Source organism: Saccopteryx bilineata, chromosome 10, assembly GCF_036850765.1.
Source record: "Saccopteryx bilineata isolate mSacBil1 chromosome 10, mSacBil1_pri_phased_curated, whole genome shotgun sequence".
Taxonomy (NCBI): Eukaryota; Metazoa; Chordata; class Mammalia; order Chiroptera; family Emballonuridae; genus Saccopteryx; species Saccopteryx bilineata.
In genome coordinates, this window is record NC_089499.1 from 12,563,495 (window position 1) to 12,576,128 (window position 12,634).

The following is a 12,634-nucleotide window of genomic DNA, read 5'->3' on the forward strand; positions in this document are numbered from 1 at the left end:
GCCGGGACAGCCCAGCGGAACTGAGCCAAGGCGGAAGCACGAGCGCGGCGCTCTCCGCCTCTCTAGGAAGCCCAGAGGCTGGCCCTTCTCCATGGTTCCCCCAAGCCAGAGGCACACGCCCCTTGCCCCGCCCCCACACTGGGACAGCTCGGGCCCTGGCTCTTTCTGTCATTTCCGGTGGCTCATCACCTCAAGTGGATGATCTGTTCAAGGGCAGAGGCTCCACATCCTACTTCTTGTGACGCTCTGAATTCGGGCTCTGACATCACTAGTAACAACATTCGAACGAATTTGTAGCGGCAGTCTCCGGCTGCTGGCTGATTAGACTGCGCCCTAAAATCATGAAGTCTGGGTCTGTCTGGGTTCAAATCCTGATTTCATTTATTCACTGTATGGCCTTATGCAAGTTATTTAACTCTATGCCTCAATTTCTCAGTTGAGAATGGTTATAGTTTCAAACTCCTACGTTCAAAATACTAGCTTGTTGCAGGAGCAAAGGAAACGACTGGTGGAGGACAAACGCGCTCAGACAACGTGCTGGAGGAAGGGGATTTATTTGCCTGCGGAGCAGCAGAGTCCAACAAGCACCAAGCTGCTGGGCTCCCCCAAGCCGGCTTTCTTGAGTCTTACACAGCTTTCACGTGGACAGTGTCTGTTCCCTTTGTCAGCAGACGTGTCCCTCGTGTCTCCGGGAGAGGAGGGGTGTGAGGGGGAGGTTCGAACCGTTTGTCCTGATCATTTGCTTATCTTGTTTTTCAAGCAAGCTGTTCCAGAGAGTGGGTCAAGGAACTGCGTGGTTGTGGGTTGTTCATTTTTAAACTGACTCAGCCTTTCTATCCTCAAACAGTCCGTCAATTCACACAAAGCACATATCAAATTCTGGGTCTGTACTATTAAGTCAAAGTGCTTGTTCTGTTCTGACATTATAGCCATACCCCACTTACCAGGTTATCTTCTGAGAAACATAATGGTATTTGAGTATATAAAGATCTAAACAGAATAGATACAGTAAAAATACAGTATAAGATGAAGAATGTGCACTTGCCGAGCACTTTCCATGGATGGAGCTGGCAGGACTGGAAATTGCTGTGGGTGAGTGGTAGGGTAAAGGCCTAGGACATCACTGTAACACTACTGTGCACACTTTATAGACACTACACTTAGTCTACACTATTCATAAAACAGGAGGTTAAATCAAGCATGAGGGAATGATGCAATCAAGGGAAGTAGTAAACACAAGATGTATGAGGCTGCTGCCCACTTAACAGGAAAGTTTTAGAGCAATTTTATAAGTAGAAAGAGTACACTGTAAAATGATAAACAGTGGATAGAAACAGCTTTTCAAGTATTACACTGTACATTATCACACATGCTACACTTGGACCTGACTGGAAGCAATTTGTTTATACCCGCATCACCAGATACATAACGCCTTAAGCTAGTGTTGGGACAGCTATGAAGTCACAAGGAAATAGGAATTTTTCAGCTTCATTATAATCTTAGGGGACCAGTCGTATATGCAGTCTGTTACTGACCAAAATGTTACTTTGCAGCGCATAACTATTCCTGTGAATATCGTGTTTTCTGTTTCTCCTGTAACTTTCTCCAATCCAGATAAAATACTCTTGGCAACAGTGCTTCCTGCTAGCCAAACATTATGTAGCTAGTAGAGCTAAAGACCAGTGTATCCACCTGCCTGGGCACTAGATGATGTCCTTCAGTTCTAGAAAATCACTTCAACCTAGAACTATTATAGATATCTACTGCTCACAAAAATTAGGGGTAATTTCAAAATGAATATGAAGTGATAAAATATCCCTATTTTTGTGAGCAGTATAGATAAAAGGTGTAATATTATGATTCCTATTTGGTCACTACCAGTTCCTGATACGAGACCTATAGAACACTTGAAATTTTGGGTGTCTTTTTGTATGCTGATTCCTAGAACAGCCTCAGCTCAAGAGTAACCATGTAATTGTAACAAGCAGCTTGAATTATTACCCCCACCTCAATGAGCTAGAGATTCAGCTAATCTCCAAGAGCCAGTGATTTGATTATGCTTACATGAGCCTCCAAAACACCCTAGAAGGGTGGCCTTCAGAGACCTTCTAGGTTGGCGAACACCTGGAGGGCCGAGGGAGGCAAGCTGGAGAGGGCCTGCAAGCTTCCTGCCCATTCACTCACACCTTGGCCTAGATTTTTCTTCCATTTGGTTGTTCCTGAGCTTTATCCTTTGTAATAAACTGTTAACAGTGAGCTGTTTTAGTCAACGATCGAAACTCAGGAGGTAGTCCCATTTACCGCCAGTGAGAAACACAGAGGACATGGTCTTTTGACTGGCATCTGAAACGGCGGCAGATCCCTACACCTGTGGGGTCGATGCTAACTTTTGGTAGCCAAGAGTTAGAATTGAACTAGCTGGTGGGGGCGGGGGACGGGGGGGACGGGGACAACCCACCTTTACTAACACAAATGCTGTAAGAAATAGTTTATAAGGGCAAACTTACATTTTCTGTGTAACTCGGTGGGCTGCCTTTATACCATGCATTGAAATGGGCAGAGTAAGACAGAGGAGCTGATTTTCTAATGACGACACCAACAATCCTACTATCCATCAGCTTCATAATCGCTGCCCCAACGACAGTTTAATCCACAATCAAGCATATTTGCCAGCATGTCAAAAAGAACCTTTATTACTTTTATAATTGCCTCTTATGTTCTCATGCTTTCTTGCCAGATGCCTTGGGAGCAGGTGCTTTCTGGGCTGGAGCTTTCGGACCCTTCTGAGCTTTCGGAGGCGCTGCCTTCTGGCCGGCAGCTTTCTGGGCAGGAGTCTTCTGGGCAGGGGCCTTCTGGGCTGGAGCCTTCTTGTCTGCAGCAGTCACCTTTTTGGCCGGACCCTTTGCAGCAGGCACAACTGCTGTAGCTGCACCTTTAGCAGCAGCTGCACCTTTAGCAGCAGCTGCTTTTTTGGGTGAAGCTTTCAGGAGAGCTGCCTTTTGAAGCTTCTTAACTTCAAGCTTGATTATTCGGTTCCTCTGAAAAATTTCAATGTATTTATCATATATGCATATAGTAAACTATTCTGTCATACACACATAAACACCCACACACACAATGTATAAGACACAACCCTTATGAAAATAACTTTCATCTACTAGGCTTGGGCAAACAGTATTACCAAACAAGTTCGGCTTAAAAGATAACAATCCTGTAATAATTTAAAAACTTACCATTTTCTTTGCCTTCATGACTTTGTAACGATCAAAATCTGTCATCTTGGCTTTCTGTTAAAAAACAAAAACAAAACCTCTCATATCACCTTCCAACCCTCTAAAATAGAAGAGGTCACATTTCAAAAGACTGTAAGTCACTACCTTTTCTCTGGCTTCAATCTTCTTGGCCCATCTCGTGGTTGCCCATTTTGTATTGATATCTGCCTTCTGCCAGGCTTGTCGAACATACTTCTGGCGAGCACTAAAAAGAACCAAGACCAGACATTAAGAAATCAGCTGTGAATCCACACAGATGCAAGGACAGCTTTGTGTCCTCTGAAAAAGCAAAACCAATACCCCCTTCAAGTTAAAAAGCATAAGCAGGCCCTGGCCGGTTAGCTCAGTGGCAGAGCGTCGGCCTGGCGTGCAGGAGTCCCGGGTTCGATTCCCGGCCAGGGCACACAGGAGAAGCGCCCATCTACTTCTCCACCCCTCCCCATCTCCTTCCTCTCTGTCTTTCTCTTCCCCTCCCGCAGCCAAGGCTCCATTGGAGCAAAACTTTGCCCAGGCGCTGAGGATGGCTCTGTGGCCTCTGCCTCAGGCACTAGAATGGCTCTGATTGCTGCAGAACATTGCCCCCTGGTGGGCGTGCCGGGTGGATCCCGGTCGGGCACATGCGGGAGTCTATCTGTCTCCCCGTTTCCAACTTGAAAAAAAATGCAAAAAAAAAAAAAAAAATGCAAAAAAAAAAAAAGCATAAGCAAAATGATACCAAAAGTGCCCTTCCCATTTGTTGTACCTCTAGCTACAACACATGCCACCTGGCATACCACGTCTTTTACTTATTTAAATGCTGTTCTCTGAACCAGGATGTTTTATAATCTCAAACACACAATTAAAAAAAAGTAACCAGCCCATGGTCAGGACTTAAAATTACCTCTTATCATATCTAGAATATCACTCCAGAGTAGTGGGCGTGTAGAAAGCAACTTCCTTTTGTAAAGAATGTGGTAAAGTTAATCCCTAATATTTTTATTTTGTACAAAAATGTTTAAAGATTTGTGGTCAAATACCACAGAATCCAATTATACTCATTTAAAAAATTTCCCCCCAAATATTGAGTATTAAAACCCAGTATGTTTAGGAAATAAACTAGTAATTGCAGCATGTGTCCCACTGCAGCCGTCACTGTAGATAACTGCACAGCAACACAGTAGTGTTTTAACTTCCACAGACCACATGTCAAAAGAGAATCACTGAATGTCGCCATTCTTTATAAGTACCTAAGAACAGAACCACTCTAACAGCTCTCACAAGACAGTGTATGCTAAAGACACTTATACTGACACAAATAAAATGCTCAACTAAGGACAACCAGAGAACTGGAAAATAGAAGAGTATTTTATTTTGGCCCTGGCCGGTTGGCTCAGCGGTAGAGCGTCGGCCTGGCATGCGGGGGACCCGGGTTCGATTCCCGGCCGGGGCACACAGGAGAAGCGCCCATTTGCTTCTCCACACCCCCCTCCTTCCTCTCTGTCTCTCTCTTCCCCTCCCGCAGCCAAGGCTCCATTGGAGCAAAGATGGCCCGGGCACTGGGGATGACTCTATGGCTGCTGCCCCAGGCGCTAGAGTGGCTCTGGTTGCGGCAGAGCGACGCCCCGGAGGGGCAGAGCATCGCCCCCTGGTGGGCAGAGCATTGCCCCTGGTGGGCGTGCCGGGTGGATCCCGGTCGGGCGCATGCAGAAATCTATCTGACTGTCTCTCCCCGTTTCCAGCTTCAGAAAAAATACAAAAAAAAAAAAAAGAAGAGTATTTTTTGTTTTAAGTGAGAGGTGGGGAGAGAGACAGACTCCCGCATGCACCTCAGCTGGAATCCACCTGGCAACCTGTCTGGGGCTGATGCCCGAATCAACCCCAAGCCACTGGCTACAGAAGGGGAAGAGAGAGGAGGGAAGAGAAGCAGATGGTCACTTCTCACGTGTGCCTTAACTGGGGATCAAACCCGGGATGTCCATATGGTGGGCCGACGCTCAATCCACTGAGCAAACCAGCCAGAGCCAAGAGTTAGTATTTTTGTTTCGAAGCTAAAAGTGACTAAAATATAAACAGGACACCAGAATTGCTTAAGGTCTTTACTGTGTAAATCCTGAAAGAGGTACAAAAGAAAATTAAAAATAAATAAAAATAAAAAAGATAGTGAATCGGGACAAAGGCAAGCCAGAGAACTACCAGCTCACAACAACCTTAAAAAAGGAAATGCGTGCCTACTACAATGTAAATTCCTCTTCTGAACTGCTCACACTCTTCAACATTATTTACTACATTCTCAAGGGAACGCCAGTGAAATAACAAAAACACTTTTTAAACTAAAACTTTTCCCAGTATAAACTGGGAGAATGTGGCTGGTGGATAGTTACCTGTGTGGGAACTTGAGGATGAAGTCAGTGAGCTGCATACATTTGAAGGGCATAGCCTGTCTCCTTACTTGAGTGCAAGGTCCATCAACCAAGGCCTAGAACACATAAATAAGATCAAGACCCCAGTGCAAGCCCTGGCCGGTTGGCTCAGCGGTAGAGTGTCGGCCTAGCGTGCGGAGGACCCGGGTTCGATTCCCGGCCAGGGCACACAGGAGAAGCGCCCATTTGCTTCTCCACCCCTCCGCCGCGCTTTCCTCTCTGTCTCTCTCTTCCCCTCCCACAGCCGAGGCTCCATTGGAGCAAAGATGGCCCGGGCGCTGGGGATGGCTCTGTGGCCTCTGCCTCAGGCGCTGGAGTGGCTCTGGTCGCAACATGGCGACGCCCAGGATGGGCAGAGCATCGCCCCCTGGTGGGTAGAGCATCGCCCCTGGTGGGCGTGCCGGGTGGATCCTGGTCGGGCGCATGCGGGAGTCTGTTAGACTGTCTCTCCCTGTTTCCAGCTTCAGAAAAATGAAAAAAAACAAAAAAAAAAAAACAAAACCCCAGTGCAAAACCTGACAGCATTCAGAATGGAACAGTGTGTACAACATGTCCTTTCAGAACCAAATCCCCATTTAAGTGCTTTTTGTGTGTGTGTGTGTGTAACAGAGACAGAGATAGGGACAGACAGGAAGGGAGAAAGATGAGAAGCATCAATTCTTCGTTGAGGCATCTCAGTTATTCATTGACTGCTTTCTCATATGTGCCTTGACGGGGTGGGGGTGTGTGTGAGCACGCTAAAGCAGACTGAGTGACCCCTTCCTGAAGCCAGCAACCTTGGGCTCAAGCTGGCAACCCCGGGTTTTGAACCTGAGTCCACTGCATCCCAGTCCTATGCTCTATCCACTGGGCCACCGCCTGGTCAGGCTTAAGTGCTTTTTAAAAAGACTAGCTATTAGCAGTAGTACAGTGTATAACCCAGCCACACATAATACACTTGACAAATTTAAGCCTTCATTCCTTCCATTCCCAACTTAATGTTCATTCCTTCTTTGGTCAATCCCTTAGTTTGTGTTCTCAAATACTGACAATAGCAAACATGGGCTTTCTTTGTGCGTGGCTTTGTTCTAAACTCGCTTTATGAACATTAACTCATTTAAACCTCACCAATGTTTTAACCATAAGAGAAAGCTCTGGCTAGTTTAAGCGGAGAGTTAATTCTCCAACCAGCGATACTGACCAGCTCAAATCTGTGTCTGAACCCCTACTGTCCACTAGCTGTTTTCCTCCCAGGTAAAGCAAAGCCATCACCCACAGTCCTCAGGGGCCGCGGGGGCCATTACCAGCTAGCTACACGTGAAGTTGGGACACTTCCCTTACACTTACCCTGTTCTGATCGATAACATCTACAATCGCGACCAGCTTCCCGGCGTGTGGACCGAAGGAGACGTAGGCCACCCGGCCAACCTCCACGAAACGCCTGAACACCTAAAACGGGCGGGGAGGAGTGAACAGTGAAACGAATTAGAAGTTCTCGATTCTCTATACGGTTTGCAGCCTAAAAGCAACGTAGCTCAGTCCACCGAAAGAAAGCGTTCAGGGAAACACGCCCAAGAGTCTGGGTCGACCTGGACGAAGCCGCAGAGGCGGGGGCGGCGGCGGCGGCCAAGGCTGGGTCTCCCCAGCCTCCAAGGCGGCCTCCATGCCCCCGCCCGCCAGCTGCATCCCAGTGGAGTCCGGGAGGCCAGACACCGGCCGCTCCGACCCTCCAGCTCTGGCGGCGGTGGCGGTGGCGCGCACGCGTGGCCCAGGCGCGCCGGGCCGCCCGGCCCTCCACGCGCTCACTGACCGTGCACCCAGGAAGCTCCCAAACTCCGTGCTCCACCCTCCTGGGGACCCTCACCACGCACTACGTAAGTCCCGCGAGGCACCATCCCGCGCCCCAGCCCAGGCGGTAGCGGTGCTGCATGGCCACCAGACCCGGAGCCCACAACAGTGACACTCACCATGTTGGCGGCGCTCAGCGAGAAGGAAGAAGGCCCGCTCGATTGTGCGCATGTGTAGAAGGCCGCCCCGCCCCTGTACTAAACGGAGCGCCGACGATTGGTTGGGATTGGGGCGTCGGTACGTACTCGCGCGCATGCGCACTGGCAAACCATGGCGGTGCTGGCGTGAGGAGGGATGGTATTTAGCTAACGCTAGCGACGAAATTGCCTTCCGTGATCCGGCGTTGGAGTTGCGGCAGTGGCATCTCTTAATAGTTTAGGGTGAAGAAGAGCACAGATGCTATGACTCCAGTGTAATGCTGTCGATATTCCATTTTACTTTTTGAACAGTTTTTCATCTTTCCCTCCACTGATCACTGCTCTGCCGATTCTTGTCTAAGTGTTTTTGCCCATGGCTTAGTACTAAACTTATTTTTGCCTCCCTAAGTGATTCCAGTGATTTTGTTAACATTTCATTTTAAAGTAATTCGACTTACAGAAAAGTTGCAAAACTAATACAAGTAATTTCCATGAAACAGGTGCATTCACACATCACCGAAATAAGTCAGACACAAAGTATATGCTGTGTGATTTCACAGGCAAACTAATCTGTGGGTGTTAGAAGTAATGAACATGGTTACCCTTGCTTTGGGCAGGTCTAAGGAAGGGCAAGAATCTGCATTTTAAAACAAGCTCCCCAGGGATTTATAGAACACACTTTGGCAAACACTTTTGAATTCTCCACTTAAAGAATTATTTTTCTAAAGTTCATCTGATTAAGTCGCCCCTATTTAAAGTCCTCCAAATGTTCATTTTAATCTTCTCTTCTACAGAATGAAGTCCAAACTCACTAGCCTGGCATTCAGAGCCCTGCACAATAATCTCACCCCCAACCCCCTATAGCTACAAGTCCCAGGACTTTTCATGCATTTGGGCTCCCTCTTCCTAGAATGTGCTCTTCACTCTCTATGGAGAACAACAGCATGATCTTGAAGAAGCATCTGAAGACCCCTTCCCAAGCAACCTCAGGCTGTTTTCAGATTTCTTTGAAATTCTATGATAATGGCAAGGTAACTCTAAGTAAGATCTGTCCACCTTGTGAAGTTGCGGGCTTGTCCAGAAATGAGCAAGATGATCATTAGTAGTTACTGACATCAGAAACCAAACAACCAGACCAAGCACCCAACTGGCTCATCCAGTCACCGGGGGAAGGGCTAGTCCTGTCCCCTCCATATCCTTTTTTCCATGTCATTTTGAATCAATTCACACATGTGATGGTCAATTTTATGTGTCGATATGGCTAGGTTACAATCTTTAGTTACTTGTTGGCCTAGGTGTTGCTGTGAAGGTATTTTATAGATGTGATTAAAGTCTATAATCAGTTGTTTTTTGTTTTTTTGTTTTGTTTTGTTTTGTTTTTACAGAGGCAGAGATAGACAGGGACAGACAGACAGGAACGGAGAGAGATGAGAAGCATCAATCATCAGTTTCTCGTTGCGCGTTGCGACTTCTTAGTTGTTCATTGATCGCTCTCTCACATGTGCCTTGACCGTGGGCCTTCAGCAGACCGAGTAACCCCCTGCTGGAGCCAGCGACCTTGGGTCTAAGCTGGTGAGCTCTTTGCTCAAGCCAGATGAGCCCACACTCAAGCTGGCGACCTCAGGGTCTCGAACCTGGGTCCTTCCGCATCCCAGTCCGACGCTCTATCCACTGCGCCACCACCTGGTCAGGATATAATCAGTTGTTTTTAAGTAAGGGAAATTATCCTAGATAATCGTGAGCCTGATGAAATCAGTTGAAAGACCTTATGAGCAGAGCCAACCAAGGCTTCCCCGAGAAAGAAGAAATTCCACCTGTGGACAGTAGCAGTAATAAGGGCCTAGAGGTCCAGCCTGCCCTTAGGGACAGCCTGCCCTGTGGATTTTAGACCTGCCTCTCCAGCCTCTGCAATCACATAAGGAATTTCTTGCAAAAACAATCTCTTAGCATATCCCTCCTACTGGTTCTATTACTCTGATTAAACACTGACTGCTATATGTTAGATTCAGGGAGTACTGGAACTGCCAAAGAGTGTAACTATTGCAGGAACAGTAAGTGCTGATATGGCTCCTGTGAGGCTGGGAACAAAGAAGGTCAGAGACCCTTATCAGAAGTTTAGGTTTGAAATTCGCCACTAAGCTAAAGCCGGCCCCTGTTGCTATGCTGCGTGTGACCTCCCTAGCCAATAGCTAAACTGCCACATCTGCTTCTGTCTATGCTTGCTCACTTAGGATATATAAGGGCTTGGCTGTAAGCTCCAGGCGCGGCTCCCATTTGCAGCTCCTTGTGGGCACGGTGTCTCCGGACATCTCGGGAGTTCGCCCCTGCGCAGGTTAAACTGGCCAATAAAGTAACATCTTAACTCCTGAAAGTCTCCGACATTTGATCTCGTACCCGGTGGATGCTACACTATACCAGGTATATCATTTCATCTGGAAATACCCTGCTCACAAAGATTAGGGGATATTTCAAAATGAATATGAAACGATAAAATATTCCCTAACTTGGCCCTGGCCGGTTGGCTCAGCGGTAGAGCGTCGGCCTGGCATGCGGGGGACCTGGGTTCGATTCCCGGCCAGGGCACATAGGAGAAGTGCCCATTTGCTTCTCCACCCCCACCCCCTCCTTCCTCTCTGTCTCTCTCTTCCCCTCCCGCAGCCAAGGCTCCATTGGAGCAAGGATGGCCCGGGGCGCTGGGGATGGCTCCTTGGCCTCTGCCCCAGGTGCTAGAGTGGCTCTGGTCGCGGCAGAGCAACGCCCCGGAGGGGCAGAACATCGCCCCCTGGTGGGCAGAGCGTCGCCCCTGGTGGGCGTGCGGGGTGGATCCCGGTCAGGCACATGCGGGAATCTGTCTGGCTGTCTCTCCCCGTTTCCAGCTTCAGAAAAATACAAAAAAAAAACAAAAACAAACAAACAAAAACATTCCCTAACTTTTGTGAGCAGTATAGTTTAGCAAGTATCTAAAAGGTAAGGATTCTTGAGGAAAAAATATTCACAAGACCATTATATCCCCTAAACAAAAATTAACAGCAATCTTTGACATCATCAAATTTTCAGATTTCCAATTGTCTCATTATTTTATAATAATAAAAACATTTTTGAACTAATTTTTTTTTTCAGCATCTTTAGGGAGAGGGAAAATGGGCCCAGCCTGGAAAGATTTTCTCCATGGCTCCAGCAGAGGGCCTCCGTGTGTCTCAGTTCTTTCAAAAGGAAAGAAATCTGTGTCCTGTCTCTTCCAGCCTCAGTCTGAACTCAGCCCAGTTAGACTTTCAGCAAATGTATGATTAGTGAATGAATGAATGAATGAATGAGTAAATGGATAAAAGAAATACTTTTGAAAATTTTTATTCATTGGCTATACTCTGTGTCAGACATTGTCTAAGTACTAAATTTCTCTTTTCTTGACTATCCCATGAGGTCGATATTCTGCCCCCCCCCCCATTTTATGCATGAGGAAATCAAGGTTCTCAGAGATTTTTTTTTTTTTTCATTTTTCTGAAGCTGGAAACAGGGAGAGACAGTCAGACAGACTCCCGCATGCCCGACCGGGATCCACCCGGCACGCCCACCATGGGGCGATGCTCTGCCCACCAGGGGGCGATGCTCTGCCCCTCCTGGGCGTCGCCATGTTGCGACCAGAGCCACTCTAGCACCTGGGGCAGCGGCCACAGAGCCATCCCCAGCGCCCGGGCCATCTTTGCTCCAATGGAGCCTTGGCTGCGGGAGGGGAAGAGAGAGACAGAGAGGAAAGCGCGGCGGAGGGGTGGAGAAGCAAATGGGCGCTTCTCCTGTGTGCCCTGGCCGGGAATCGAACCCGGGGGTTCTCAGAGATTGAAAGACTTTATGAAGACCAGAGAGGTAGCAAAGAACCAATTCTTGAGTTGACCGACATCTATAATTTTATTTTTCAAATGTCATATAGGACATACAGAAAGTGTATAAATGATTGAAGAAAGGCAACACTTGTAACTACTATCTAGTTATAGAATACCACTACCGCTTTGTAAGTCCTATTACTATGGACTCAATGTTTGTGTGCCCCCAATGTTCTTATGTTAAAAGTTCTAACCCCCAAGGTGCTGGTATTTGGATGTGTGGCTTTTAGGAGGTCATTAGGATTAGATGAGGTCATGAGGCAGTGCCCACTGGCCACGACAGGGTTAGTACCCTCATAAAAAGAGACACCAGAAAGCTCACTCTCTCTTTCTGCACAAGCACAGGGGCAAGGCCATGTGAGGACTCAGTCAGAAAGCCGCTGTCTACAAGCCAGAAAGAGGGCTCTCACTAGGAACTGGACTGGCTGGCACCTTGATCTTGTTCTTCTCAGCTTCTAGAACTGTGAGAAATTAGATTTCTGTTGTTTAAGCCATCCTTTCTCTGGTATTTTCTTATGGCAGCCCTAAGAGACTAAGACAACTGTTTATCTTTTGCCAAATACAACCTCTATTTTCTTCCAAATCAAGAGTAATAACTTTCTTGCTTTCTTTAGAGTTTATCTTGTGTGTTTGGTTTTGCTTGTCTTTGAACTTTATATAAATGGAATTATACCATATATATAGTGACTTGCTTTTTACCCTGTGTTTGGAAGATTCATCCATATTCAACCTATATTTGTAGTTCTTTTGTTTTCATACTGTATGGTACTTTCTAGTACATATATATTATTATTTATTCTTTTATTTTATGGGATGGGCATGTTGGTTGCTAGTAAGAATATTCTTAGGTGTGTATCTTGGTATACAGACTAATATATACTGTAGAACACATATTCTCTAAGGTATATATACCCTGGACTGAAATTTCTGGGTCACTAGGTATGCATACCTTCAACTTTTTAGACAATACCACAGTTACCCAGAGTGGTTACATTAAATTACATGATCAGACTTCCTAAGTTTTGCAAAACCAATAGGAATATTGGTTTTATTGTATCATCTCATTGTACTTTTAATTCGTGTTGCCCTGACCTATGTAATGAGATCGAGCCACTTTTTCA

At 46.8% G+C, this 12,634-nt stretch overlaps 1 protein-coding gene across 1 annotated transcript; it reads right to left on the bottom strand.

Annotated features, from left to right (window-relative positions):
• Positions 1-2,665: 2,665 nt before the first annotated feature.
• Positions 2,666-7,683, bottom strand: RPL14 (ribosomal protein L14). Its single transcript, XM_066245528.1, has 6 exons — positions 7,618-7,683; positions 6,998-7,099; positions 5,633-5,727; positions 3,378-3,477; positions 3,234-3,287; positions 2,666-3,038 (listed from the first exon to the last, which is right to left on the bottom strand). Exons 1-6 carry the CDS (start codon positions 7,618-7,620, stop codon positions 2,721-2,723), a joined length of 672 nt encoding a protein of 223 aa, XP_066101625.1. The 5' UTR covers positions 7,621-7,683; the 3' UTR covers positions 2,666-2,720.
• Positions 7,684-12,634: the final 4,951 nt, after the last annotated feature.